This window comes from Lissotriton helveticus, chromosome 4_1 (assembly GCF_964261635.1).
Source record: "Lissotriton helveticus chromosome 4_1, aLisHel1.1, whole genome shotgun sequence".
In the NCBI taxonomy this organism is placed as follows: Eukaryota; Metazoa; Chordata; class Amphibia; order Caudata; family Salamandridae; genus Lissotriton; species Lissotriton helveticus.
Genome location: NC_136063.1, coordinates 1,735,410,247 through 1,735,437,319, shown reverse-complemented (window position 1 = coordinate 1,735,437,319; position 27,073 = coordinate 1,735,410,247). Strand labels below are relative to the sequence as shown.

At 44.8% G+C, this 27,073-nt stretch overlaps 1 protein-coding gene across 1 annotated transcript in view; it reads left to right on the top strand.

Moving 5' to 3' along the window:
• DRP2 (dystrophin related protein 2) overlaps positions 1-27,073 on the top strand; it is a 547,219-nt gene that overhangs the window by 423,154 nt on the left and 96,992 nt on the right. The window contains exons 13-14 of the mRNA XM_078686308.1: positions 1,902-2,059; positions 25,655-25,821. Coding sequence (XP_078542434.1) covers positions 1,902-2,059; positions 25,655-25,821 — 325 coding nt within the window. The remainder of the gene's footprint in view (positions 1-1,901; positions 2,060-25,654; positions 25,822-27,073) is intronic.

Here is a 27,073-nt window from a genome sequence, read left to right as displayed (position 1 = left end):
ATTGACTATATTGTTCCAGAAGAAGCACAAAGGACTTGATTTACTATATTTTGACCCAGCGCAGCAATCCTTCCTGCTGTGCTGCCATGTATCAACATAAAAGGGCAGGAATGTGCCGTATCTACAAGATATGGCTCATTCCTGTCCTTCTCCCCTGCAACGGCGGACAAACAACAGCTGTGCTCCAACGCAGACAGCCTAGCGCCATGGTGGAAGGGTCCCTGCTTTGCAGGTATGATTGTTTATGTGCAGGAAGGAGTACCGTCCTACACATAAACAATCACTAAAGGCGATTTGCACCTTCTATGTGTGCTGCAGAATGCAGCACATATAGAAAGAGCAAAAACAAGGAGAAATAAAAGTTTTTCTCATTGCTGCACGACTCCTACACATCCCCTGGGAAGGATTACAAAAATATGTCAATCTGGGAATGTGTCAGGTTCCATGGATGTTGCGTGGGAACACCCACAGCAACACCCATGGAATGCCCCTTTTAAGCAGTAATGCGAAAAAGGGATCCATATTAACAAGGACATGAAAAGTCATGCAGGGTGACATTACATGGCCTTCCGGTGAATCTAAAAGAGTGATGCACCGGCGGCACAATGGGCTTGTAAATGAGGCCCAAAATGTATCTGCAATGCCGAAAATGCAAGCGCAGAGATTTTTCTAAATTGTTGGTTTGTTGTTGGTGATAAATTGTATTTGAAAATGTCCTTCAGCCATTGAGCTGCTTAGTTCATACTATTTACAATGACTGTTGTTGGGAGCACAGCTCAGACACAGAAAGGAGCAAACCTTGCTCTCTGTGTTCGACCTGTACTAGCTGAAACAAACTCTATCGGGTTAAATGAGTTCACTTTATGCACTGCCGACGCATTGGAGAAGTGCGTGGCTCTTCACTTTCCCAGTAAAATGCTATGCCTCTTGTTTTGAAAAGTACATACATTGGTCTGCTGCAGCCTATTCAGTCACTGAGCTCTCCCAGTATGTTAAGATCCATGGTTTTATGCACTTCATACGCATGGCATAATCTTCGCCTTCTCTGCTTTTTCACTATTTCTCTATCTATTCAATTATTTAATTATTTATTCACAACATGTCTATTTATATGCTCCATATTTATATGTTTTTATTCATCAACAAATGTCAGGTATTTATCGTAACTTTTTATTTTTATAGAATTTCTCATTTATTTATTCACAATTCATTACTGCCTCCTTATGATGTAGTTTTATTGTAAAAACCACCATACGCATGGCATACAACATTCAAATACACTAGTACTTGATAAAGGTAAGAAGTAGCTGATCTACTATGTTTAGACCATTAACGTGTACGATATTAACAAGATGCTAATGCTTTGTTGTCATTCTTTGTCATCAACTGTTTGAATCTCTCTTTCTTCCTCTATATCACTCTTTCGCTTTCTTCTGCCTTATTCTTTCTTTCTCGTTATCCTGCTCTCATTTACTCATTCCTTGATGCTTTTCCCTCTTTCTGGTTCTATCATTCACCCTTTCTTTTCCTTTCTATCCCCTTCCTTTCACATCCCGTCTCCTCTTTCTCACACTTACTTGCTGTGCCTCTGCGTTCTGTCTTTCTTGTGCTCCCTTGCTTTGCCCCTCTCCCCAAATTTCTTGCTGTTTCTATTTCTTGTTCGCTCTTACTACCCGTCTTCTCCCCCTTTTTCTATTGCTGTCTTCCCATCTCTTCCCATCTCTTTAACCGACGACTTTTCTTCTCTCCTTCGCTCTCCCACCTCTTTCTTTTTCTTTCTTTTTATCTTGACCTCTGTACCTTTCTTCTATTTTCTCCCTGTCTTCTGCTTCTCATTTCCTTTCTTTATCCTGGCTAAGCATTTGTCTCCTATGCCTATCTGTTTTTGATTGACATGGCAGATCTCTTCAGCCAGGGGGCCAATCCCAGTGGCTTGTGTGACCAGCGACACCTCAGCGCCCTGCTACACGAAGGCATTCAGATTCCGCGCCAGCTGGGGGAGGTGGCAGCCTTCGGAGGAAGTAACGTGGAGCCCAGTGTTCGAAGTTGTTTTCGTTTTGTAAGTTCTTTATTGCTTGTCATTGTAATAATGAAAAATTGCTGCGGCTCAACGCTCGCCATATTGATACGCAATGACCCCACGATTGAAGCCATTTTCTTGTGCTTTTTATAACATCAATAACCTTTCAACAACATTAAAGTGACAGTGCCCCATTTTAAAAATAAAGTGACATGTGCAATCCCAGTTCCGGGATAAAGTGACCTTTACCTTGTGCAAAAGAGCACTGTTGTTAAAGTGCTATACTCACATTGATTGAATAACATATAAAACCGGCGGAAAATAATTTCAAATACTTTAAAATTTCAAATGCATCTATAATGTCCTATAATTCATTATTAATTTTCAGAATCAAGGGCCAGTGGCCAACGCCTTCTTATGCTCCAAACCCCCAGCCTCAGGCTAAGCACATTAAGTGGCTATTAAGGTGGCATGCGCAATCTCAATTTCTGAGATAAAGTGACCTGTGTCTTTTACAAAGAGCATGTTATGAAAGTGCTATACCCACATGTAATGCAAAACAAATGAAAACGGCCCAAAACATTATTTACAAATACATTAAAAATTCAAAGGTATCAATGTCTCTATAATTCATCATTGTTTTGATCCAGGGCCAATGCCCATTGCCGTCTTATGCTCTAAAATCCCAATCTCAGGCCAGGCTCAATGAGTACCATAGTTAAATACAACTAAATTTTAAACAGCAATTGTAATGCAGTTACCTCACTCTTGGCCTTAGCCACTCTCTATGGCCAGTGTCCATTGTCCATTTTATATTTCAACAAAGTTGGCGCACTTCAAAATTTAAAGTGCTGGGCAAAAGAATTTGAAAGTGTGCAAATATGAAAATATGATAATGTACTACCCAATGGAGTCTGTTAAAATACATATATGTAAATACTTACTATCTATTGAGCAAACCTAGAGCAGTAACCATAAATACATTGCCAATTCAATAGATTGCATGATGGCCATTAAACAATAGTCTCCCTTTACAAATGGACATACAGATCTTCCTCTGTGTTGAGGCCATTAGGGATCATGCATTTGAAACGTAAAATGTACCTTGACTCCAACTGCCTCGGGCACCTTTCTCTGTTTCCTCCTCTTAATCTTTGTGGTACCTGGTCTAACACAAAGTATACTAAGTCTTCTACCTTGTTTCTGTGAAATTACTCAAAATGTCTGGCCACAGGATATGCCTGATTCCTGTTGTTTATGGCTCTGATGTGTTATAAAATATGCTAGTGAACTAGTAAAATGGTACTGCCTGTATACATTTTGAAACAACTGCACCTAAGGGCATATACAACAAATAGGCTCTTGCAGTTCAGCGGCTTCATGATCTTCCCCTTACTGTCTGTGAAAGGTAAGGGCACCTCTGTCGTGTTTTCTCCAAGCTTACACGCCTTGCATTTGTGGCGTCTTCTAAACCCATTGTTTTCACTCAACCAAATTGCCTGTTGTGTGGGCTATTTAATACCAAAGCCTGTCGCAGTGACTTAGCTTTGTGAAAGGTGATAAGAGGCCCATTGTCTAGCTTTCGTTTCAAAATGGGATCACCTCGTAACACATGCCAATGTTTCTGCATTATGGCTCTTATACTTTGATGTTGCCTGTTGTAACCCCTGATGAATTGAATTTTGAATCAGCTTTTTCTTGGGACACCTTTGTGTTAGATGTGTTGGCAAATACTAACTGTTCCCTCGGCTTTGAATTTGCTTTCTCTCTAGCTGTTCTGAGAATGGCCTTACTGTACCCTCGCTGTTCGAATAGCTCATTTAACTCATTTTGTGCCTGATATAGTTGGTCTGGGTAGCTGCAGTTACTTCTCATACGTAGATGTTCTGCATACGGGATGCTGTTGACTAGTTTGGGAGGATGAAAACTGCAGGCAAGGAGTATTGTGTTGCCAGCAGTACTCTTTCGAAAGGTTTTAGTGTATATTTTCCCATCCACTATATATACTGTGAGATCTAAAAACTGTACCATATCTATATATAAGTGCCAGGGCCCTTGTCAGGAGACCACTGCAGTTTGCACCACCCATTGCCCCTGCCAGCGCTGACAATGACAGTACCGACGCAGCTACTAACCATCACACTGAAACAAGTGCGCCAATTCGGACTATTTTAGGCCCTCAGAGTCATACATATGGCTTGGGTGGCCAGTATTAATCACTTTTTTCTTGAATTAATAAACAACTGCTATTTTGTTCATCTCTAAATTAGACAAACCACCATTTGGCAAACTGTCAAAAGTGCTGATGTTTACGATTAACCCCTTGTGTGCTCATGATGAGACCAGGCCGTCATGAGTCACAGTTGAACTGTGCTCAGGATGTCCTGGTCATAACACCACCACTCTGCCCACGCGCGGTTAATTCCCCGCCTGTGCGGGAAAATTAATGAGTGGGTTGGGTTGTGATGAGACCAGGCTGTCATGAGCACAGCTCCACCGTGACTCATGATGGCCTGGTCCCCGCCCTTCCCCCGCACCTTGGGGGAATTAGCCCCGCAGGGGAGGGGTCAAGTGTCTGGTGCCAAGCACCGGAAACCACCAGTTCAAATTAACCACTGCTCTTTCTATTAATTGCAGGCTATGTGTATCTCCTGGCTGGGTCACAGGACAACCAGAGCAGTGCAACCTGGACAGGGTTTGTGCTGCTCTCGATCTTCATGACCTGCGACACCTTACGTACTACTGCAAATGCAGGACTAGAAGCCTACCGGGACAGGCACCTTACAAAGCACTTATGTTGTGACTCCCATTCATTAGATGGACAGGGGTTTCTATGCCAAAATATAAGGCACATTATGAAAAGAATTTGTATGGTGCTGCTGGCTTTCTACCTTCTCCCACGCCAGAAGCTGTCCCTCACACAATGGAAGCTGTCCACTGTGGACAACTTTCTCTGAGCGAATGGCTACTGCTTGCCCTTGGCATACCTGATAGATGCTTATTATTGCTTCCCTCCTGGTTGATGGTTTCTCTACTTCTTGGGAACCTTGTATATTAGCATGTTGACTGTGTTGTCTCCATACACTGAGTTCCCCTTTGATCTTCTCACTTTCTGTTAATCCATTGCACAGAAGATTGTACTCACTGTCTGCTCATTTGATCTAATGTTTCATGGCTGCATTGATCCTATCTTGTTAACACTCACCTCCCCACTTAAAGAAAAACTCCCCCTGTATGTATTGGTCTCATAAGCGTGCATGTTTCATCTCCTTGCCACTAGAATGGTTGTAACAGTGCAGCAACATTCTGTGCTTGTGATCGCATTGAGCTTCGGCTCTGCTGGGTGTTGACTTGAGTCTGGAGACAGCTGACACTTCTGGTGGCTTTGGGTACTTTGAAATATGCTCCTGTTTACTGTTTTTCTCTGTTCTAATCAAACTTCTGTAGTGTTTCGGATGTTAACCAAATTGCTCCTGTTTAAGTCCTCATAATGCAAGCAGTGTGAGAGAGTACCCAGTGATCTCCCTTAACTATTCATTCTTTTTAAACATTTGCCTGGTTGGCATGTGGGCCGTCAAGGTGGTCAATGGTGGTTTTTTCGTGACTGTTCTTCCAACCCTCTAATGTATCCCTGTCCGTTTTGTAGTCAAAAGCCTCACTCCAATCAAACTTTTTTTGCAATAGATCTCAAACATTCTTTCCTCTAGTTGCACAAAGTGGTAGTTTTTTATTCTTCTTTCTTTACAGGCCTAATCCAACAGTACCATTTTAGACCTATTCAGGAGATCGATCTTTCGATGAAGAGTTTAAATTGTTTTTTATAACGGGAAATGCCTCACTGTGCATTAGTGAGTTACAGAAATGAACAATTCACAGTTATATAATCATACAAAAGCTGAATGAATAAAGATTACAAGATGTGTTACAGGCAAGTCCCTTGAATGATTCTCTAATAAGATCTCAATTACACCAAGAAACGTTAAATTCACAATTCTTTCCATGAAGCAGTCAATTCACCTAAGAAAACAGAAGCTAAAGGTGATCATTTTGCAAGATGAAAAGTCTTATCCCATTTTACATCTTTCATCAGCTATAAAAAACTGATTATTCAAACTAAGCAGGATTTTTTTTCTAACTGGAATTTCTAGGTCCAAAACCCACAGAGGGGATTATTAATATTATGCAGGATCATCAACAGACAAGGTCAGTTTAACAGCGACTACCTTGCAATCTCGTTTTTATGTCTTAAATACGTTTCTTAGAGACAAGATCTGTCTCATTAGAGAATCCATCATGATTCTTGCTGTTAGAAATGGGGTTTCTGGTTGGCTAGGGTATGCACCTAAGCCTGGCAGAACCCACCACTGTAGTCCGGGCAAGGGAGTTACACGCTGAAGATAACCCCTGCAAACACAACAATGATGGACAGAATGTGGATCAATGTCACACATTCACCCCAGTCCAAAGATCTGGGCCCAAATCCATCGTTTTTCCACTCCACACCACCCTGGGTTAGACAATGGCGATATGCAAATCAGCGCTGACCCTGTGCCCCATGGGAACAGTCCAGTCCGAACTACAAAAGCCATGTCCTTCCCAGAACGGAAACAAGCATCCGAGGACCGGCCCGGTTTCGAGGTAACACCTCTCATCAGCCCGGCTAGCTTGATTCCAGTGGTGTGGAATAACTGGGACTCACGTCTGAGCATCCCCAGTACACTTAGAGCGGTAACTGCAAACACAACAATGATGGACAGAATGTGGATCAATGTCACACATTCACCCCAGTCCAAAGATCTGGGCCCAAATCCATCGTTTTTCCACTCCACACCACCCTGGGTTAGACAATGGCGATATGCAAATCAGCGCTGACCCTGTGCCCCATGGGAACAGTCCAGTCCGAACTACAAAAGCCATGTCCTTCCCAGAACGGAAACAAGCATCCGAGGACCGGCCCGGTTTCGAGGTAACACCTCTCATCAGCCCGGCTAGCTTGATTCCAGTGGTGTGGAATAACTGGGACTCACGTCTGAGCATCCCCAGTACACTTAGAGCGGTAACTGCAAACACAACAATGATGGACAGAATGTGGATCAATGTCACACATTCACCCCAGTCCAAAGATCTGGGCCCAAATCCATCGTTTTTCCACTCCACACCACCCTGGGTTAGACAATGGCGATATGCAAATCAGCGCTGACCCTGTGCCCCATGGGAACAGTCCAGTCCGAACTACAAAAGCCATGTCCTTCCCAGAACGGAAACAAGCATCCGAGGACCGGCCCGGTTTCGAGGTAACACCTCTCATCAGCCCGGCTAGCTTGATTCCAGTGGTGTGGAATAACTGGGACTCACGTCTGAGCATCCCCAGTACACTTAGAGCGGTAACTGCAAACACAACAATGATGGACAGAATGTGGATCAATGTCACACATTCACCCCAGTCCAAAGATCTGGGCCCAAATCCATCGTTTTTCCACTCCACACCACCCTGGGTTAGACAATGGCGATATGCAAATCAGCGCTGACCCTGTGCCCCATGGGAACAGTCCAGTCCGAACTACAAAAGCCATGTCCTTCCCAGAACGGAAACAAGCATCCGAGGACCGGCCCGGTTTCGAGGTAACACCTCTCATCAGCCCGGCTAGCTTGATTCCAGTGGTGTGGAATAACTGGGACTCACGTCTGAGCATCCCCAGTACACTTAGAGCGGTAACTGCAAACACAACAATGATGGACAGAATGTGGATCAATGTCACACATTCACCCCAGTCCAAAGATCTGGGCCCAAATCCATCGTTTTTCCACTCCACACCACCCTGGGTTAGACAATGGCGATATGCAAATCAGCGCTGACCCTGTGCCCCATGGGAACAGTCCAGTCCGAACTACAAAAGCCATGTCCTTCCCAGAACGGAAACAAGCATCCGAGGACCGGCCCGGTTTCGAGGTAACACCTCTCATCAGCCCGGCTAGCTTGATTCCAGTGGTGTGGAATAACTGGGACTCACGTCTGAGCATCCCCAGTACACTTAGAGCGGTAACTGCAAACACAACAATGATGGACAGAATGTGGATCAATGTCACACATTCACCCCAGTCCAAAGATCTGGGCCCAAATCCATCGTTTTTCCACTCCACACCACCCTGGGTTAGACAATGGCGATATGCAAATCAGCGCTGACCCTGTGCCCCATGGGAACAGTCCAGTCCGAACTACAAAAGCCATGTCCTTCCCAGAACGGAAACAAGCATCCGAGGACCGGCCCGGTTTCGAGGTAACACCTCTCATCAGCCCGGCTAGCTTGATTCCAGTGGTGTGGAATAACTGGGACTCACGTCTGAGCATCCCCAGTACACTTAGAGCGGTAACTGCAAACACAACAATGATGGACAGAATGTGGATCAATGTCACACATTCACCCCAGTCCAAAGATCTGGGCCCAAATCCATCGTTTTTCCACTCCACACCACCCTGGGTTAGACAATGGCGATATGCAAATCAGCGCTGACCCTGTGCCCCATGGGAACAGTCCAGTCTGAACTACAAAAGCCATGTCCTTCCCAGAACGGAAACAAGCATCCGAGGACCGGCCCGGTTTCGAGGTAACACCTCTCATCAGCCCGGCTAGCTTGATTCCAGAGGTGTGGAATAACTGGGACTCACGTCTGAGTATCCCCAGTACACTTAGAGCGGTAACTGCAAACACAACAATGATGGACAGAATGTGGATCAATGTCACACATTCACCCCAGTCCAAAGATCTGGGCCCAAATCCATCGTTTTTCCACTCCACACCACCCTGGGTTAGACAATGGCGATATGCAAATCAGCGCTGACCCTGTGCCCCATGGGAACAGTCCAGTCCGAACTACAAAAGCCATGTCCTTCCCAGAACGGAAACAAGCATCCGAGGACCGGCCCGGTTTCGAGGTAACACCTCTCATCAGCCCGGCTAGCTTGATTCCAGTGGTGTGGAATAACTGGGACTCACGTCTGAGCATCCCCAGTACACTTAGAGCGGTAACTGCAAACACAACAATGATGGACAGAATGTGGATCAATGTCACACATTCACCCCAGTCCAAAGATCTGGGCCCAAATCCATCGTTTTTCCACTCCACACCACCCTGGGTTAGACAATGGCGATATGCAAATCAGCGCTGACCCTGTGCCCCATGGGAACAGTCCAGTCCGAACTACAAAAGCCATGTCCTTCCCAGAACGGAAACAAGCATCCGAGGACCGGCCCGGTTTCGAGGTAACACCTCTCATCAGCCCGGCTAGCTTGATTCCAGTGGTGTGGAATAACTGGGACTCACGTCTGAGCATCCCCAGTACACTTAGAGCGGTAACTGCAAACACAACAATGATGGACAGAATGTGGATCAATGTCACACATTCACCCCAGTCCAAAGATCTGGGCCCAAATCCATCGTTTTTCCACTCCACACCACCCTGGGTTAGACAATGGCGATATGCAAATCAGCGCTGACCCTGTGCCCCATGGGAACAGTCCAGTCCGAACTACAAAAGCCATGTCCTTCCCAGAACGGAAACAAGCATCCGAGGACCGGCCCGGTTTCGAGGTAACACCTCTCATCAGCCCGGCTAGCTTGATTCCAGTGGTGTGGAATAACTGGGACTCACGTCTGAGCATCCCCAGTACACTTAGAGCGGTAACTGCAAACACAACAATGATGGACAGAATGTGGATCAATGTCACACATTCACCCCAGTCCAAAGATCTGGGCCCAAATCCATCGTTTTTCCACTCCACACCACCCTGGGTTAGACAATGGCGATATGCAAATCAGCGCTGACCCTGTGCCCCATGGGAACAGTCCAGTCCGAACTACAAAAGCCATGTCCTTCCCAGAACGGAAACAAGCATCCGAGGACCGGCCCGGTTTCGAGGTAACACCTCTCATCAGCCCGGCTAGCTTGATTCCAGTGGTGTGGAATAACTGGGACTCACGTCTGAGCATCCCCAGTACACTTAGAGCGGTAACTGCAAACACAACAATGATGGACAGAATGTGGATCAATGTCACACATTCACCCCAGTCCAAAGATCTGGGCCCAAATCCATCGTTTTTCCACTCCACACCACCCTGGGTTAGACAATGGCGATATGCAAATCAGCGCTGACCCTGTGCCCCATGGGAACAGTCCAGTCCGAACTACAAAAGCCATGTCCTTCCCAGAACGGAAACAAGCATCCGAGGACCGGCCCGGTTTCGAGGTAACACCTCTCATCAGCCCGGCTAGCTTGATTCCAGTGGTGTGGAATAACTGGGACTCACGTCTGAGCATCCCCAGTACACTTAGAGCGGTAACTGCAAACACAACAATGATGGACAGAATGTGGATCAATGTCACACATTCACCCCAGTCCAAAGATCTGGGCCCAAATCCATCGTTTTTCCACTCCACACGACCCTGGGTTAGACAATGGCGATATGCAAATCAGCGCTGACCCTGTGCCCCATGGGAACAGTCCAGTCCGAACTACAAAAGCCATGTCCTTCCTAGAACGGAAACAAGCATCCGAGGACCGGCCCGGTTTCGAGGTAACACCTCTCATCAGCCCGGCTAGCTTGATTCCAGTGGTGTGGAATAACTGGGACTCACGTCTGAGCATCCCCAGTACACTTAGAGCGGTAACTGCAAACACAACAATGATGGACAGAATGTGGATCAATGTCACACATTCACCCCAGTCCAAAGATCTGGGCCCAAATCCATCGTTTTTCCACTCCACACCACCCTGGGTTAGACAATGGCGATATGCAAATCAGCGCTGACCCTGTGCCCCATGGGAACAGTCCAGTCCGAACTACAAAAGCCATGTCCTTCCCAGAACGGAAACAAGCATCCGAGATAACCCCTGCTCACCCCTTACGGAGCTTGGCAGAGCAGTCAGGTTTATCTCAGAGGCAATGTGTAAAGTGTTTGCACAACACACTCACCCAGCAGTGACACACAAGGCACAACACAAAAGAAACGCCAGACAAGGTTATATAAAAATAGCCTTTGTATTATGCATAAAAACACATTAGAACACAATCATATATATTACACTGTTCCAGCAGGCACTGCTCATGACTTCACAGGGATTACATAAATCAATTGGCCAATGGCGCACTGTCATAACATTACAGGTAGTGCATTCAAGTAAAATACTTATAGGGTCCACACTTCTCAAAACATCTTGCCAACATATCCTTATCACCATGTATGATTGAACCAGGAAATACCGCAGTTCATAGGAAAAAAACTGAACTACAACTGGCAACCCTAGGGCATGGGAAACATCTACGCTTCTATTAGCCGGGTTATGGTAATTCTGGTAAGCCACAACGATCATCAGGCCGGGTGCGTAGGGTCGAAAAGCACCGGCGCATCTATTCACCGTAATGCGGTAAAGCTTTCCATTTACCGAGACCCCCTTGTATTATCCACAGGAATTTGGAGATATGTACTTCTAACTGCGAGGAGTGCTGTAATGAAATGCCGAGACCGCTCAGGTCTGAACACTGGTAATCCCCCTGTAAGCACCGATGCAATTGTGAGACAGAGGCAATGCGGGGAGACTTCACCCGGAACTTCTCCTGTGACCATGGCCTCCAGGCAGCTGCCCGTGTCTGTGCGGTGCAGATGCCAGCCAAGCCTGCACTTCGGCTCTTCCGATCCCAGAAGGAATCCTCCTTTTCTCAGCGCCTCCCTCCTCGCAGTGCTGCCTCGTCGGTCTCTGCAACGCGTCCTCTGTACTCTTGAGGCAGACTTTCCACGCCGGATGTGGTCTCCCGCAGCCAAGAGTGCAGAGAGACTGGCCAGCCCAATGGGGTGACTTCTCACTGGTCTGGGATTGTGACACAACCACTGGCATCAAGGGCTGAGGCAGTGTTACACATGCGCTGCAGGCAGGGGCACGTCCAGTCGTTAGAGGCAGCTCCTGGCACCTACCAGAACCAGTGCTGGGACTGGCAAACAGTGCTATCCTCGCACTCTGCAGCCATAGGGTAGGGAAACACAGCACTCTCCAGTCCGCATGCGCTGTTTCAAATCACAGGACGACAAGCACAGCGCTCACCACTCGCCGCTCCAAATCAGCCGGGCAGGCCACCCAGCCCTGGGAGATCACTGTGAATACCAACAACAGGGCACAGGGAGGCCAGCACAAAAGGTCCAGGTAACCATAATGGCAGTCCCTATTTCGACCCTGGTCAGCACTCTGATTCATCAAGTCCCATGGCGGTACCTCCAGGCGGTCTGCTGCAGTCCCATGCATTGTCTTCTTTTTCCACGTAACAGCAAACTCAACCTTTCATGGGGTCACAGTACTAACAGTCTTTGTTCTGTCGCCTGGCACAGGGCTCTGAGCCCAGTCCAAACCAGTTCTGGGGGACACTTTGCAAGTGCATAACAACCTTCATTGTCAGTGTGAGCCTTGGCCCCAGATACACCACAGGGCGGCAGAGCCATCATTGTGGAAGGCAGACACAGCCCTATTCAGGTGCAGGTGCTACTCCCACCACTCCAAATGTAGACCAGGCCTATTCAGCCTAGGGCTGACTCATCCGGACTCTCTGAAACTACTGTACATCTCCTCTCCCCCTATCAGTCAGAACCATCCGGTCAATGCAAAACAGGCAGGCACAAAGGCACATAGCACACAGAAATCCCCACTTCTAAAAGTCTCATTTCTAAAATAGTAATAATAAATCCGCTTTCAACAGTAAGCAGCATTTATCACCCCTATTCCAAACATACCAAATTTGATCATGCTACCCCTCTCATTTCAGGAATTACCACTGAAGCACATATCAGGGAATCCTCAATGCATTCCTATGAGGGGGCAGCCTCACAGCAGTAAGAAACCAAATAGGCTGTTTGTTATTACCAGGACATGCCACATAGTTAAGGCACATGTCCTACCTTTAACCTCACCGCACCCTGCCCATAGGCTAGCCAGGGCCTACCTTAGGGGTGACTGATATGTAATAAAAGAGGAGTCATAGAAGTGGAAGCCACTTTATGCACCACGTCACAGCGGCAGTAAACTATTTGTGCAGGCCCTGCAGTGGCAGGGTGCCTGAGATAGGTTTGAAAGGCTACTTTGATGGGTGGCGCAAGCAGCGCTGCAAGCCCATCAGTAGCATTTAATTTACTGGCCCTTGGTATATGGGATACCACTGTACAAGGGACTGTTAGGTAAATTAAATATGCCAAACAGGTGTAGACCAATCTTACCACATTTACCATAGAGTGCATTTGCACTTTAGCACTGAACAGCAGTGATAGAGTGCTCAGAGTCTTAAATCCACCAACAACAGGGCAGAGAAAATACAGGAGGAAGGCAAAAAGTTCTGGGATGACCCTGCAAAAAGGGCCAAGTCCAATACTTGCCCTTCCAGAATTGTTCAGCTGTTAGCTCCTATTTTCCCGGAGCCACTCACCTTGTTGCTCAAAAATATTCTGTAATATAGGGGAACTAGTATCAGAACTCCTTCTTGACTAACTTCCAAATTAACACAGATACCAAACATATTTGATTTCTTCAGATATTGCTCTGAGATAGGTATCTCTGCTCGTGTATGACTTGCATTACTGCACCATCAGTGTCACGTAGACATTATGGAGACATACTGAACCCCGCTGATAATGCTGTGGATCAGATGAAATGTCTGCTGGCTAGGTTCCCAGACACGTTTTCCTCTCCGCTGCATTACAACAATTGAGAAAATTACAGGAAGAAGCGATCCATACCACAGACTTCCTGATAATTTTACAAATGGTTTCAGCAGGTAGATGCTGCCAGGGTGAGGCTATGATAATGATGGAAAGTAGTAATGTTATAGCAAGTTATTTTTTTTTAAATCAATGAGCGTTAACTAAATGAGGCAGTAATGACTGCAAGTAATGCTCTTACCACTTAAGCCATTACTGCAGTATGTAGGAGTGGAGACATAACAGGGCCCTAGACAGATTGACAGCACCTCATTGAAAATGGTGCATAGTTGCTGACTTAAGTAACCAGATTCCATCATTATATTTCTCTTGGGCTGAATGAGGAATGTAATTTTTAATAGGAAACTCACCAAGAAAGTTTGAGCATTATTGATTTGGCTTCCAAAATTCATACACTGACCAAGCATCTCTAGATGTTGCCCTGTATTTATTCTTTTTGGCAGAGCTCGCGGGGTCTGGTAGTCAGAAGGACTCTTCAAACTACACATCTGGTGCTCCTGTTGTGCCCTGAGGAAAGACCCCTAATTGTTCTCTCCACCCTGTAGTCTCAAATAGGAGTTGGTGAAATGTTTCATTCCGCCTGTGTAATTGGTGGAATTTTGCCAAATTCTGCCAATCGCCGATTGGCAGACTTTTTTCCCCACAAGGCTCTAAAAATGCAACGGAGATATGATGTCCCATAGTGCCATTTTGTAATGTGTGCGGTTGCAAGCAGTCGAGGTCAGAGGGCTGCTGCTGGAGTAGATTTTCTACTCGAGAAGCAGCAAAATGTTCTTGAATGGCCGCGCACTCTTGCATACCACATGGTGCAGTTCGCACTGATTTTTCACTTCGCTACTGCTACTAAATTGCAGCGCAAGCAGTGCAACAGGCAAATTTCTGCCAGTTGGCAGAATTCCACAGAATTTCAAGGCATTTTTATGCAACTCACGGAATTCCGCAGAGTGAATTCCATAAGTTCCATCCACCTTAAGGAGTAGCCTCTTTTGTCCACTCTGCTCAAGGTCTGGCTGTTGTCAGCTTATCCAATTCTGTGTGTTCCCTTGTTGGCACTCTCAATCTCCCTGTGTAAATTACATCCAGAAGCTTGAGATGGATGAGGGACAGCTAGAGTTCATGTAATGGCCACCAATGGTACAAGCAGTTAACACTACCTTAGATCTTTGTGAACATTAGAACCAACGTTTTTGGTAAATACCGTGTAAACACTACTGGTGCACCTGTGATTAAGGTTGCATATGGCTGAATTTGAAAAGCAACGTTAGTGCGTGAGTGGACCTTGCAAGATTAAAGATGTGTGCTGCCCACAGAGGATAATTACACGGTTCACTTTTTCCTCTGTTGCTCTTTGTTTTGGGAATCCTGGATGGAAACAAACATCTTTTCCTGACATATTAGCCCCATTGACACAAATGTACCTGAGCTTCTCCACAGGCATTGCATTCTGAGGAAATGATTTTCTCAACCACCTCTGTGAAGAGTGGTCATTTAAACAGTACGATTGTACTGAACACTTAATGAAAGGGGGCGTCTGCCAAATGTACTGGTTTTCGGAATATAAGCTCGGTCTAAGCGTGGAAGTCCTGCTGGGATTGTGTAGGACTTCCCTGTCACTGCTATTGTTTGGAAGATCCCAGGCAACAGATGAGACCAGAAGAACCAATTCAGCCCCTGGAAGATCATTCTGTCCCTCACAAGAGGCTGGAGGTAGGCTGACATACAAACGACTTTGATGACTACAGATGTTTGTGTACAACTGTTGAAGCTCCTCCAGTCTCTCAGCAAAGATGAAGGTGGCCTACTGATGGATCAATTGCTACATGAGAAGTTGAGATAAGTAGTTTCGATTGGCAGGTAGTCTACTCACTACACTGACATTTTATTTTTCACCGATCCTACTGTATGTGAAGGCGCAGCGTTTGGCTGGCTAGCCAGATAGGACAGAGTGACCCTTTTGGTCAGTTGTAACTCGTGTTTTACCTGGGTTTCCCTAGCTTTTTTCATCATTAACTTAGAAGGTGGTGTGCCTTCTGGTTGCCAAAGGTGCACATGCACGAATCCTGACAAGCTGCTTCCTTCCTTCACTGGGACAATTTGTAATGTAGTTGTATTGCCATTGTGTTTGCTTTGTTCTTTACTGTTCTAAAGGTTGCGGCCCTTAATAATGAAGTGTACAGAATAACTCATTTTTGGAAGGAAAATTGGGATCTACCATTTTGATACAGTATCCTTACATGGTCTTCAATCAACATTCTGGACACTGCATTGCTGAATTGCATTCTAGGTGTACTCCATGCTTTTTAACATTAGTGTAGTAAAGAATATATCCAGACCGATGGGTTCAAAGGTAGTTTATTGAAGTATATCAGTTCAGGTGCTCCCTGCATGTCGAGTATAATCTCAGTCAACTCTCAACGTTCTATCGCTGCCTTCAGCTGATAGGACGGGATGAACCAAGGTGGAGAAAACGTAGGGGGGGGGACACAGGAGGAGGTGGGTGAAACCATGGGAGAAGTTACAACACATCATCCTCCCTAGGGAGAATGCCAAAGGTAGAAAAGAAGGGAGCATGGAGCCAGAGAGAGAGTAATGGGAAGAGAGAGAGAGAGAGAGATAGGGAGAGAGAGAGAAACGGCTGGGGGGTTGCGGGTGAGAACGGGAAGGGGTGAGAACAACATAATACAGATTGTACAACAACACCAGAACATAGGGTCTTGCGCAGAAGACCACTTCCTAGGTTCCCTACATAGGTTTAACAGATGGGAGGTATAATGAGCCCACTGGAAAATGGCACAACTGACCTTTACCTCATGTTGTATTGTCTGTGCCAGAACGGGGTGGTTTTTTGTCTGAAACTTTCTCTTCTCTGCCCCATTTCCTGCCTTCTGTCACCCGCCTCTGAATTCCCCTCACTTATTTGGTTGTCTCTAATAGTAACGGGGACTACCTGGTCTTGACTCCACATTTTCCCGTCCTCCATGACTACCACATTGCTCTTAACTTCCTTTATTTTCCCTGGGGCATAGAATCTGTCTCCTCTTTTCTCTATTTTTTCCGGCTTTCTGATATACACCATCTGTCCTTCCTTGAGGTTCTTCTCCTTTACACCCCACTTCCTGTCGTACCAATCTTTGTATTTGCTTTGCTTGTCTTCAATTTTCTTTCTCATTTCCTCCTGATCGACTTCCACGTGAACATTTTTGCCCATCCAATTCGGGGAAAGCTTAGATCCAGCCTTCCTTCTTCTCAACAGCTCAAACGGTGAGTGTCCTGAAATGGAGTTGGGGGTGGTATGATATGCCCACAGCGTTTCCATGATGGCGTCCTCCACGTTTTTCCCCGACTTGCTAGCCAGATTCATGAATTCCTTTAACAGGCGGTTCGCTCTTTCCACTTTGCCTTTCGCCTTTGGACAATACAACGGAGTACAGATATGGGTAATCGAGCAGTCTCTTAGAAATTCTTTCATCTCCTCCGACATCAGTTGCACTTTATTGTCTGTTATCAACGTTGTAGGAATACCCTCTCTTGAAAACACCTCTTTTAGGAAGTGTATCAAAGACTTAGTATTGATATTACATACAATCTTGTGAGTTATCCAGTTTGAGTGATAGTCAATCAATACCAACAGGTACCAGTCTTGGGAGCCTCTACCATGAATGGGGCCCGTAATGTCAAAACCCAGTTTTTTGCCAAGGTGCCATAGGTACTTCAACCGGGATCAAGGGAGAACGTTTAGATACTTTTGATTTGTCGCTTAAGCTACATGCGTAACAATCGCGTACCTTTTCCTCCATTTCTCGATCCATTTCTGGGAACCAGTAGTCTGTTCGTAACCTTGACTTGCATAGACTTCTGCCCAAATGACCTTCATGGGCCAGAGAGATCACTTGATTCCTCATCCCCTCGGGAGGAACTAGTTTTCCCGACTTCAAGATGAAGTTCCCCTCCACCGATAGGTCTTCCCTAACATTCCAGTACGGTTGAATTTCGTTGTCCAGTTCCTTGCACCTGTTTGGCCATCCTGACACGATATACTTCTTTACCCTCTTCAAGGTTTCGTCCTGTTCCATTTGGTTTTCCCATTCTTCCTTCGCCACTGCCGCCCCGCCTACTTCCAAAATAGTGTCATCTACTTTTTCCTCCTCAGCATCACAGCAGATTGGAGCCCTTGAGAGGAAATCCGCCACCCTGTTTTGTTGCCCCGGAATGTATACCGCTCTGAAATTAAATCCTTGCAGGCCCAACACCCACTTTGCTATGCGCGGGGTCATTTCTTCCATATTTTTAAGGGCACCAAAGGCTTATGGTCTGTATGCACCTCGAATTGCACTCCCCACACGTAGTATTTGAAATGTTTGATTGCCCAATATACAGCTAGGGCCTCCTTTTCCACCATGGAATAGTTGGCTTTAGGAGCGGTGAGGGTTCTGGACGCAAAAGCTACAACTTTTAACTCCTTCTCCACTCGCTGTGCTAAGGTGGCTCCAATTCCTCGGTTGCTGGCATCTGTAGAAACTATTATGTCTCTTTCAGGATCACATTTTCCTATAAATGATGCCTGTGTGATTGCATTTTTTATATCTTTGAACGCCGTCTCTTGGTCTTCTCCCCAGTTGAAAATGCTATCTTTGTTTACCAACTCTCTCAAGGATAAGATCTGGTGGCGAAATCTTTGATGAATTTCGCCATGTACTCTGCCAGTCCCAGAAATGACACCACCTCCTCTCTGTTTCTTGGCATGGGAGCATCTCTAACTGCGTTGACCAGATCGCACTTTGGTTTGATTCATTCTTCCGAAATAGTATGGCCCAAGTAGTCCACAGAGCTCACCCCCAGCTTGCACTTGCTCACTCTGGTAGTGAAGCCTACGTCCCTCAATTTTCTTAACACTCCTTTGATGTTCTCATTATGTTCCTTTTCATCTGTCTACTTGAATGTTTGCATTCAGGTCTCTAAAGTCTACACATAGCCTAATGTTCTTTCCTCCATCCTTGGTCGTGATGACGACCGGAGCCAACCATGCAGAACTTTCAATCTCCTTGATCACCCCTTGGCTGACCAGTTTTTCCAACTCACTTTTCAAAGGCTCCTTCATGCGCAGAGGAATGGATCATGTTTTATGTACCACGGGTACAGCCCCTTCCTTGAGAGTGATTCTGTGCATATAGTTTTTCAACACCCCCAGATTTTCATTAAACACCTCCTTAAATTCCATGGTTAAGTTTTCTGCAATACTGGGTGGTTCCACTAAAAGCACTTGCTCTCTGTTGTTGGGATCCAGCTTAATCCCTAACTCTTTCTGGTGCTTCCACCCAAGCAGGCTAGAACCCCTTGTGGTAACATACACTTTTCCCAGCGTGTGCCTGTCCTTAAATGTTATCCTCATTTTCGCCATAGCTTCTAATGGTATACGTTCCTTGTAGTAACCTACTGGACTAATGTCAGCTTTCTCTAGTTTCACACCATATTTTACAAACTTTTCTTCAAACACACTTTTGTCAATCAAAGTATAAGGAGAGCACGAATCAGCATAAACTTCAAATTTCTCTCCATCAAGGGTAATTTCACATTTAGGATACTCATTACTTTCATTTTCCACATCATCCCCCACTTGAAATATAAAGGTTTTCTCACCCCCTTCTCCAAATTCTACATTTTCTACCATGTGTACTTTTGGATTGATATTCTTACACACTTTTGAAAAATGCCCTCTCCTGTTGCATTTCTGCATTTCCTACACAACACATCCCTGGCAGGACACTTCCAGTTGTTTGCCAGATGATTTGGACTACCACATTTGTAGCATAATAACCCTTGTATGTTGCTGCGTTGATTGCTCCTTGCCTTTTCCCCCACTTTACAAACTGTCTCCCCCTCATGTACCGCCTTGCTCTCATTTTTCTCTCTGGAAACCCCCTCATGTATTTTCATCTCCTTCATGCACAACGCAGTGTGCTCCAAATATTTGGCAATAGTTAGTGCTTCCTCTAGGTCAGGATTTCTTGTAAGTAGCTCCTCCTGGATCCTAAGATCATTTGTACATCTAATAATCTGGTCTCTTATCATAGAATCCGTTAATGCCCCAAATTCACACGTGGCAGATAAACCCCTCAGGACAGCAACATAGTTAGTGACTTTTTCATCTTTCTTCTGCGCCCTTTTGTAAAATTTGTGCCTCTCTAGTACCACATTAAGTTTAACTTTAAAATGTTCCTCCAATTTCCTCAACGTATATTCATACACATTAGTCCCTTCTACCTCTTCTTGTTCATCATCTACCTGCCTGCCTGTTATGTCCTCAAACACCTTCCTGCCATGAATCCCTAAGTTATGCAGTAATATATGTTGTTTGTTTTCTCACATTGTTGTAATTACCTCACCCTATTGCTATAAGGTATGACTTGAAAATTCCTTCCCACCTTTTCCATGGGATGTCAGGCTCACCCAGATCATTTAAGAAAGGTGGAGGCTTAAAGATGGGGTTCCTTCCAAAAGAAACCTGTAACTGTCTCCTAATGCTTCCCCCAAAGCAGGGCCTTATTAGCCAAATACCTCTAAAACTTTAGGATGGGTCAATTAGATGGAAAGCTATTAGTTTACACAGGGAGGTGAAAATTACCTACTGTCAAAACGTGTTTCTACTTTCCCCTTTAAACACCCTTCATTTGGTAAGGTTTACTCCAGAAACCACTTGCAGAGAAAAAGAAATCAGTCCTCTTTTTTCCTCACTGAATTTCCCTCACCAGACCAATTGCAAACGATGACAAAGTTCAAAGGCGGGAACTTCCTGTGAGGAGCATTGCCGACTCGTCAGGAACAGTCAGTCAGGCATCCAGCTCGCCTTCGTTCCTCTTGCACCCCAGTCTGTTGCTCAAAAACGCCGTTCGCCACCACTCTCCACACGATCTTCAACAAACCGAGGCAGTTTCCTCACGGCGTTCACCAGGCAAACTTCCAGATAAAACGCCTCCGCTCACCCTTCCGCGTCAATCCGGCATGGAGAACTCCTCTGGTAACGGACGTGAAATCTCGCTCCTTTCCTCATCCCTTTCGCAGGGCACTCCTCACGTGAAAGCGAATCCGCTGACCATCCGGCGCCAGTCACCGCTAGCAGAAATTCACTACGGCAAACCAGGAGACCTTCCCACTCGCTCTGTACCGGCTCACCTTCCGTCTTCCTTCCACCTGATCCGCCTCAGGCAGGGGCGCCTTGCTTGTAAAAGTTGCTGTACACCAGCCCTGAAGCAAGCGGCAAATCACACCTTTCGCCCCTTTACGGCTGCTGCCTTATTTTATTTCTGCGTGCTTCGCATTCTCTGACCTGCTCACCCTGTTCAGCTCCCGAATCGAACTGCAGAGGTGAACCACCCCAGGAGGGTAAGTCTCAAATTATTTTCTTATCTCCGACCAAGCTTCTAAAACTGCTCCAGGGGGGAAACACCTTGCTGACCCTGGCTCAGCTTCCTTTCCAACGTCGCCAAAAATGTAATAAATAATATATCCAGACCGATGGGTTCAAAGGTAGTTTATTGAAGTATATCAGTTCAGGTGCTCCCTGCTTGTCGAGTATAATCTCAGTCAACTCTCAACGTTCTATTGCTGCCTTCAGCTGATAGCACGGGATGAACCAAGGTGGAGAAAACGTAGGAGGGGAAACAGGAGGAGTTGGGTGAAACCATGGGAAAAGTTACAACAATTAGGCATTTGTGATCCTAATATATTTTGCGTAAGCAGGTTCCTAATTTTGCTAATGTGTTGTTGCATCACTGTATTAATCAAGTATTATGAATTATCATAGTTTATATCCTGGTGTATGTAATTTCTTACTGTCAAACCTCAACTTTATACTAGAAATACATATGCTTGTATTATACAAAATGTTCATATTATCACACACCTATAGCTGAACCTTCACATCTATATTGCAATGATGATAGGTGTGCTGTACTGTACCCAGACAGCCTACACCACCATCTTTGAGCAAAGCCTTGATTGCTCATCCACATCTACTCAGAGAGTGAAAGGGACTAGTGAGGTCAACTTTCCCCATCAAGGCTTGCACATGGACACTGGCTATTTGGAACTCTCAGACGTCTCTGTTTTGGAATGCCTAGTGACCCTAGTGTGTAATCAGTATTATTATTTAAAGTTTTTACATGGCATGGATGTACCACAGAGGTACTGAAGAGCATCACAATCATAAACAGTTATTTTAGCATGCGATTCATAAATTGGCAGAGAGATGTACTAGAGTAGAAGAGAAGAGTCTTGTTGATAGGTAAGATAAGAACAGGATGTCTCAAAATCTTTGAGATTATTGTTATAGTTTTATCTGCATGCTACACTGTAGGAGGTGATGGCTGGCAGCATGCATAATAGATGCTCTTTGGAGAAGTCCATCTGTCACCCCAAGCAATTGGCTGTGTCTGGACCTAGGGATGCTTTTACCAACGAGGTTCCAAAGTGGGGGCACTCATGTCATTGCAACAAAGGAACAGATTGTATCACTGGGACCATAGAACCACTGGAGGCAGATCGCACCTTCCTCTGCACTCTATGGAGCTGTGATGCCCAGAGTGAACATTTGTGAGTAGCGCAACAGCCTACGTTAAAGGAAGTCCTGTAAGTGTCAGCTGGGTGTGGGAATAAGCCCTAAGATGTCCTTCCTCTTGCTGTATTGCAGTCTCAGTCTCACGTAGAGGTGCTGTGTAGGAGCACCTTTCTCCAATGTTGGCTGACATCTGTGTTGCTCGTGGACAACTGCACGTGGTGCAGTTGGTGAAGGAGTAACACTGGCACCCCAAACAATGTCCATTGGTGGGTCTGAGGATCGCATGCCTTCAATGGGCTGACAGGAGACCTGGTGTATAATCTGGTATCCCTGTTTTTGAACTCCTTCCAAACTACAAGTGCATCTGTTCTTCAATGAATTTGCCTGGGATGGGCTCCCTGTTCTAGAACTGTGATCCTTAGACCATGGATCCTGTGTGAACACCCATGCATTGCATGCTGGACTCATACTCTTGTAGTGGAATGTGTGTTCAGTGCTGACACTCTAAGGCCTTTCTACTGGCTGTAAACTCAAGCAATCAATTTAGTGCACCTTTTTAGGATGGAAGCACATTGAAGTGACTCAAGGCGTCACCCTCATGCTGACTGGCTCTTCTGGATTCCATCCATAATTTCTTCTAATCTGGCTCGGCAGCTAATATTCTCTGACACCCTTGCTGGGGGATAAACAGACAGTCCTGTCTGGGAGCACAAACATGCAGAAACCACATTGATACAATTTTTAGGAGTGTAGTTCTTTCCTACAATAAGGCAAACAATGAGCTTCTTAGAGGCCAACGTCACTTTGGTTCTGAACAAAGTGCGGCTCTCTGCCAGGATCTTGCCTCCTTGCACAGCTGCTTGGATTAAGTTGAGTAGCAGAACTGAGAAATCAAGGCAATATTCCATACTAGCCCTGACCGGGACCAGGTATTGTGGCTGCTGGGACACATTTATAAGGCCAATCATTTGTCAACAATATACAGCTTTACACTGTCCTGAACAAATGAAGTAGTATGACTTGATTGATTACCTTCAGAAGTTAATTCCTTGTCTGCTGACCTTGGAACTGGTTGAGTCCCTCAAATAGCTTGTTGTGTCCGGATGTATGACATTACAACGCACGCTTTTACATCGCATGCCTTTACAACGCAAGTATTACAACGCAGTCCATTACAACGCATAGTGCTTTGGGGTGCTGGATAGTGAATAGTTTAATTTACTATTCCAACTCCAGTCCCCGTGGACACTAGGGAAGGTTATTGGATAGTAAATTAACTTATTCCCTATCCTATAGCGCCCCCCAGAGCAATGCGTTGTAATAGTTTGCGTTGTAATGGTTGCGTTGTAAAGGCTCTGCGCTGTAAAAGTTGCGTTGTAAAGGTTGTTTACCGTTGTGTCCAATCCTGCAACCACCACCCCGCCAACAAACCTTGGCTGATATTAGTGTGCTTGCCATTTCACCAACATGCATACTCAGTGATGATGGCTACAAAGAGCAAGAGGGCCCTGACACAGTTTGAAGGTCACATAATCCACATCACCACTGATTACTCCTTTGATACAAACAATAAATGGAGAAGCTGTTAAGCCTTCATCTGATCCAGAGGGTCTAAATCACGTCAGAGAGACATTGACTTGAAACAGAGACAAATTGCCTCCCCAGAAGCCCTCAACAACCTCTGATGATTGCCAAGAAGAACTTCCACTGAATACTCTGTTATGTCCTTTATGTTGTTGATTGGTAGTGGTATGTTCTGCCTTGTTGCTGTCTGGCATTTCATGCCTTTTGAGGTTGGCCTGTACTACCTTGTCTTGTTGACTTGTTCTCCTTTTGCATATAAAAAGCTTAGGGAATATTGTGTGCACCTGGAGATCAACCAGGTGCTTAGACTTCGAGGCAGTACATCAGAGGATTTTTTAGAATTCTAAATAATTTGCAAATCTACACAAACCTTCCAGTTTTTTTATAAATAGGGGCTTTAACCTAATAGGCCATATTTCATTGATGAACAAGGTTACCATACAGAAATGATTTAATAAAGACACAAAAAGGAAGAAAAATCAAGTGTTGAGCAAACGGAGAAAAAGATGGTCGAACAAAATTAGAGGCATACACACATGTAAAAGTACATTATGGTGATAGTTTAATACCTAAGGCATTATCCGTCAGACTCAAAATATCACTGCAATACTTTATGGGTAAACATTTGTTTCATCCCAAATTTAGTAATTTTTTTCTTAAACTCATATGTGATTGGGGTTTAACACTTGGGTCTAACCTTAGTCTTTTATGTTTACATTATTGTTTCGATTGTATTTGTATTCATCTGTTCTAGTCTTTACATTTATGTCTGTCCCGTGCTATACTAGTGTGTCACGTAGTGGAAAATATCGTCAAATACATCATTTAGCTATCCAATTTAATACCCCTTAATACATACTATCATGCAAGGTGAGAATCGATCTGACCAGCCTGAAATTTACCAATTCAGACTAAATCACAGGTATCAAAGTCTTGCCTGAACCTAAATTGAGTCTATAATGTATATTTAAAATTGGTGATTCTCAATCTAATGCTGACATTCCAGAATTAAGAGTTTAGTTTTAGAAGGCAAGAATAATTCACAAGATAAAATATTTCTGTTGTAAAGGATTTGAGAGCTGTGGTTATGCAATATCTTCTTTTAAGAATTGTAACGCTCATGGGAAGTTTTCAGATTAAAAAGAATCCATAGTTAGAATGCAGACAATTTACCTTTTGCACAAATGTTGTCACAACAGACATGATTAAAAGTGCAGGTAATCAGATTGACACCCAATAGAATTATGGAATATTCTCATCAGTATACAATAAAATGTGAAGCTTGTCATTTTGTTTGCTAGTGACACTGATATTGCAGGGGTTGCCCTGCATAAATGCTTCTTTTGTTTGTTCACAAATGTTATCAGTTAGTTTCAGACTCCAGTTCCGTTATTATGGTGGCCAGATCTGTTTTTTCGGAAATATTCTAGAATCCTAAGTGAAAAGGGTTACTTATTTTATTTATTACACAGTTTGCTTTAGAGCATCTCAACCACAAAGCAGCTGTACTATTTGTGCATCTCCACTGTTAATTATCCTTGATGTTGTAAATATAGGTTTCCTTATAAAGTAAAGTAAATTAACACAGTCTTAAGGTACAGTTGTCCACCCTGAATTGTAGTGGAACGTAGGACCTGTGTTTAAGCCCCTTTTGTAGCACAGCTACTCATGTCATGGCAGAGTGATGTTGTGTTGTCCTTCAACGCTGAGTTAGATCCTTTCTCCTTTACTGTTCCTCCAGAGTGACGGAAAAGCCACGATTGAGGTCTCCCAGTTCCTGGAGTGGGTGAGCCTGGAGCCGCAGTCCATGGTCTGGCTGGCGGTCCTTCACAGAGTGACCATTGCTGAGCAGGTGAAGCACCAGACCAAGTGCTCAGTGTGCAAACAGTGTCCGCTCAAAGGCTTCAGGTACTGTGCCTTACTTCAGAAGATGCTGCATCTCTTCATCTCTATGTGTCTACTGTATGTCCCTCTTCAACTTATACAACTGAGTGAATGATCACTGCATGAATTGTGACTGAGCACCCTAATGTTGTGGCACTCACGAGGAGCTCCCCTATCGGTGATAATAGCTCTGTTTTGTCTTTTATAAAGCCATAAGAATCCTCAGTTCTGGCAGATAGTTTTCAGACACAGAATGAATGATTAAATGAACCAAAGAAGCATTTCTAGAGCGTTAGAGCACCCAGTCTCCAGCCGCATATATTTATGTCTTAAACATATGGTAACACGTCCAGAATATAAAAGCAGGTCTTTTTCCCCTTTCCAAGCTTCCCAGTCAGCCATACCATGTTAATAGAACACTCCAAAGAACTTGACCCCGAAGGTGGAATTAATCCCCTCATGTCAAAACTGGGCATCCAGGGAAGAAGAGCAGTTTACATGATCTTGAAAAGAAATGCTGTTTGTCAGGCTCCTGAGTTCATCTCTGTCCTGGCAGAGCAGAGATGCTGTGCTGGTGGGTCTCAGACAATCATACCTGTGCTCAACTCACTATTTACCCGAGGTTCTCTATTCTGTGAACACTCCCATATCATCGTTTTACTGTGTTAAGGTATTTCAGTGGATAGAATTGTAAAAGGTTCATCATTTTACTTGGAGCACCTTTGATTGCCAAGAAACAGATGTTTATACTATACAAAATAATAACAATGCCGCAGAGATAAGCTTCAGATATTTTGTTACTAAATAGAAAGGTTTATTAAAACGAAAGTGTACTTTGCCACAATATAATGCACAGTCTTTTTTTATGTTTTTGTTACTTTTAGCACAATGTTTTATTTTCGAATCTTGCATTATCTTCTTTATTTTTATCTTTTGTGCGGCTGTATTCCCTAACCCTACCTCAGTGTGTGGTTGTATAATACGGGGTGGATTAGGGGGGGTCACTATCTAGCCAGATAAGTGTGCATATAGAAAGAGAAAGGGAGGGACAATTCTATTGCGCTATTAGCAAGCTGTCGGTAACTGATGTTAGCGACAGCTTTTAGGCGATAGCGAGCGGTTTGGGGCCCGCTTTGCATGTCAGTGATGTTTATCGCTAATGACATGCAAAGTGGGCGTACCAAACCAGTTAGCGACTGGAAGCAGTCGCTAACGTCGCTATCGCCTATTAGCAAGGCAGGCGTAGCGATGGAAATATTTGGGCTAAGCGCGAATA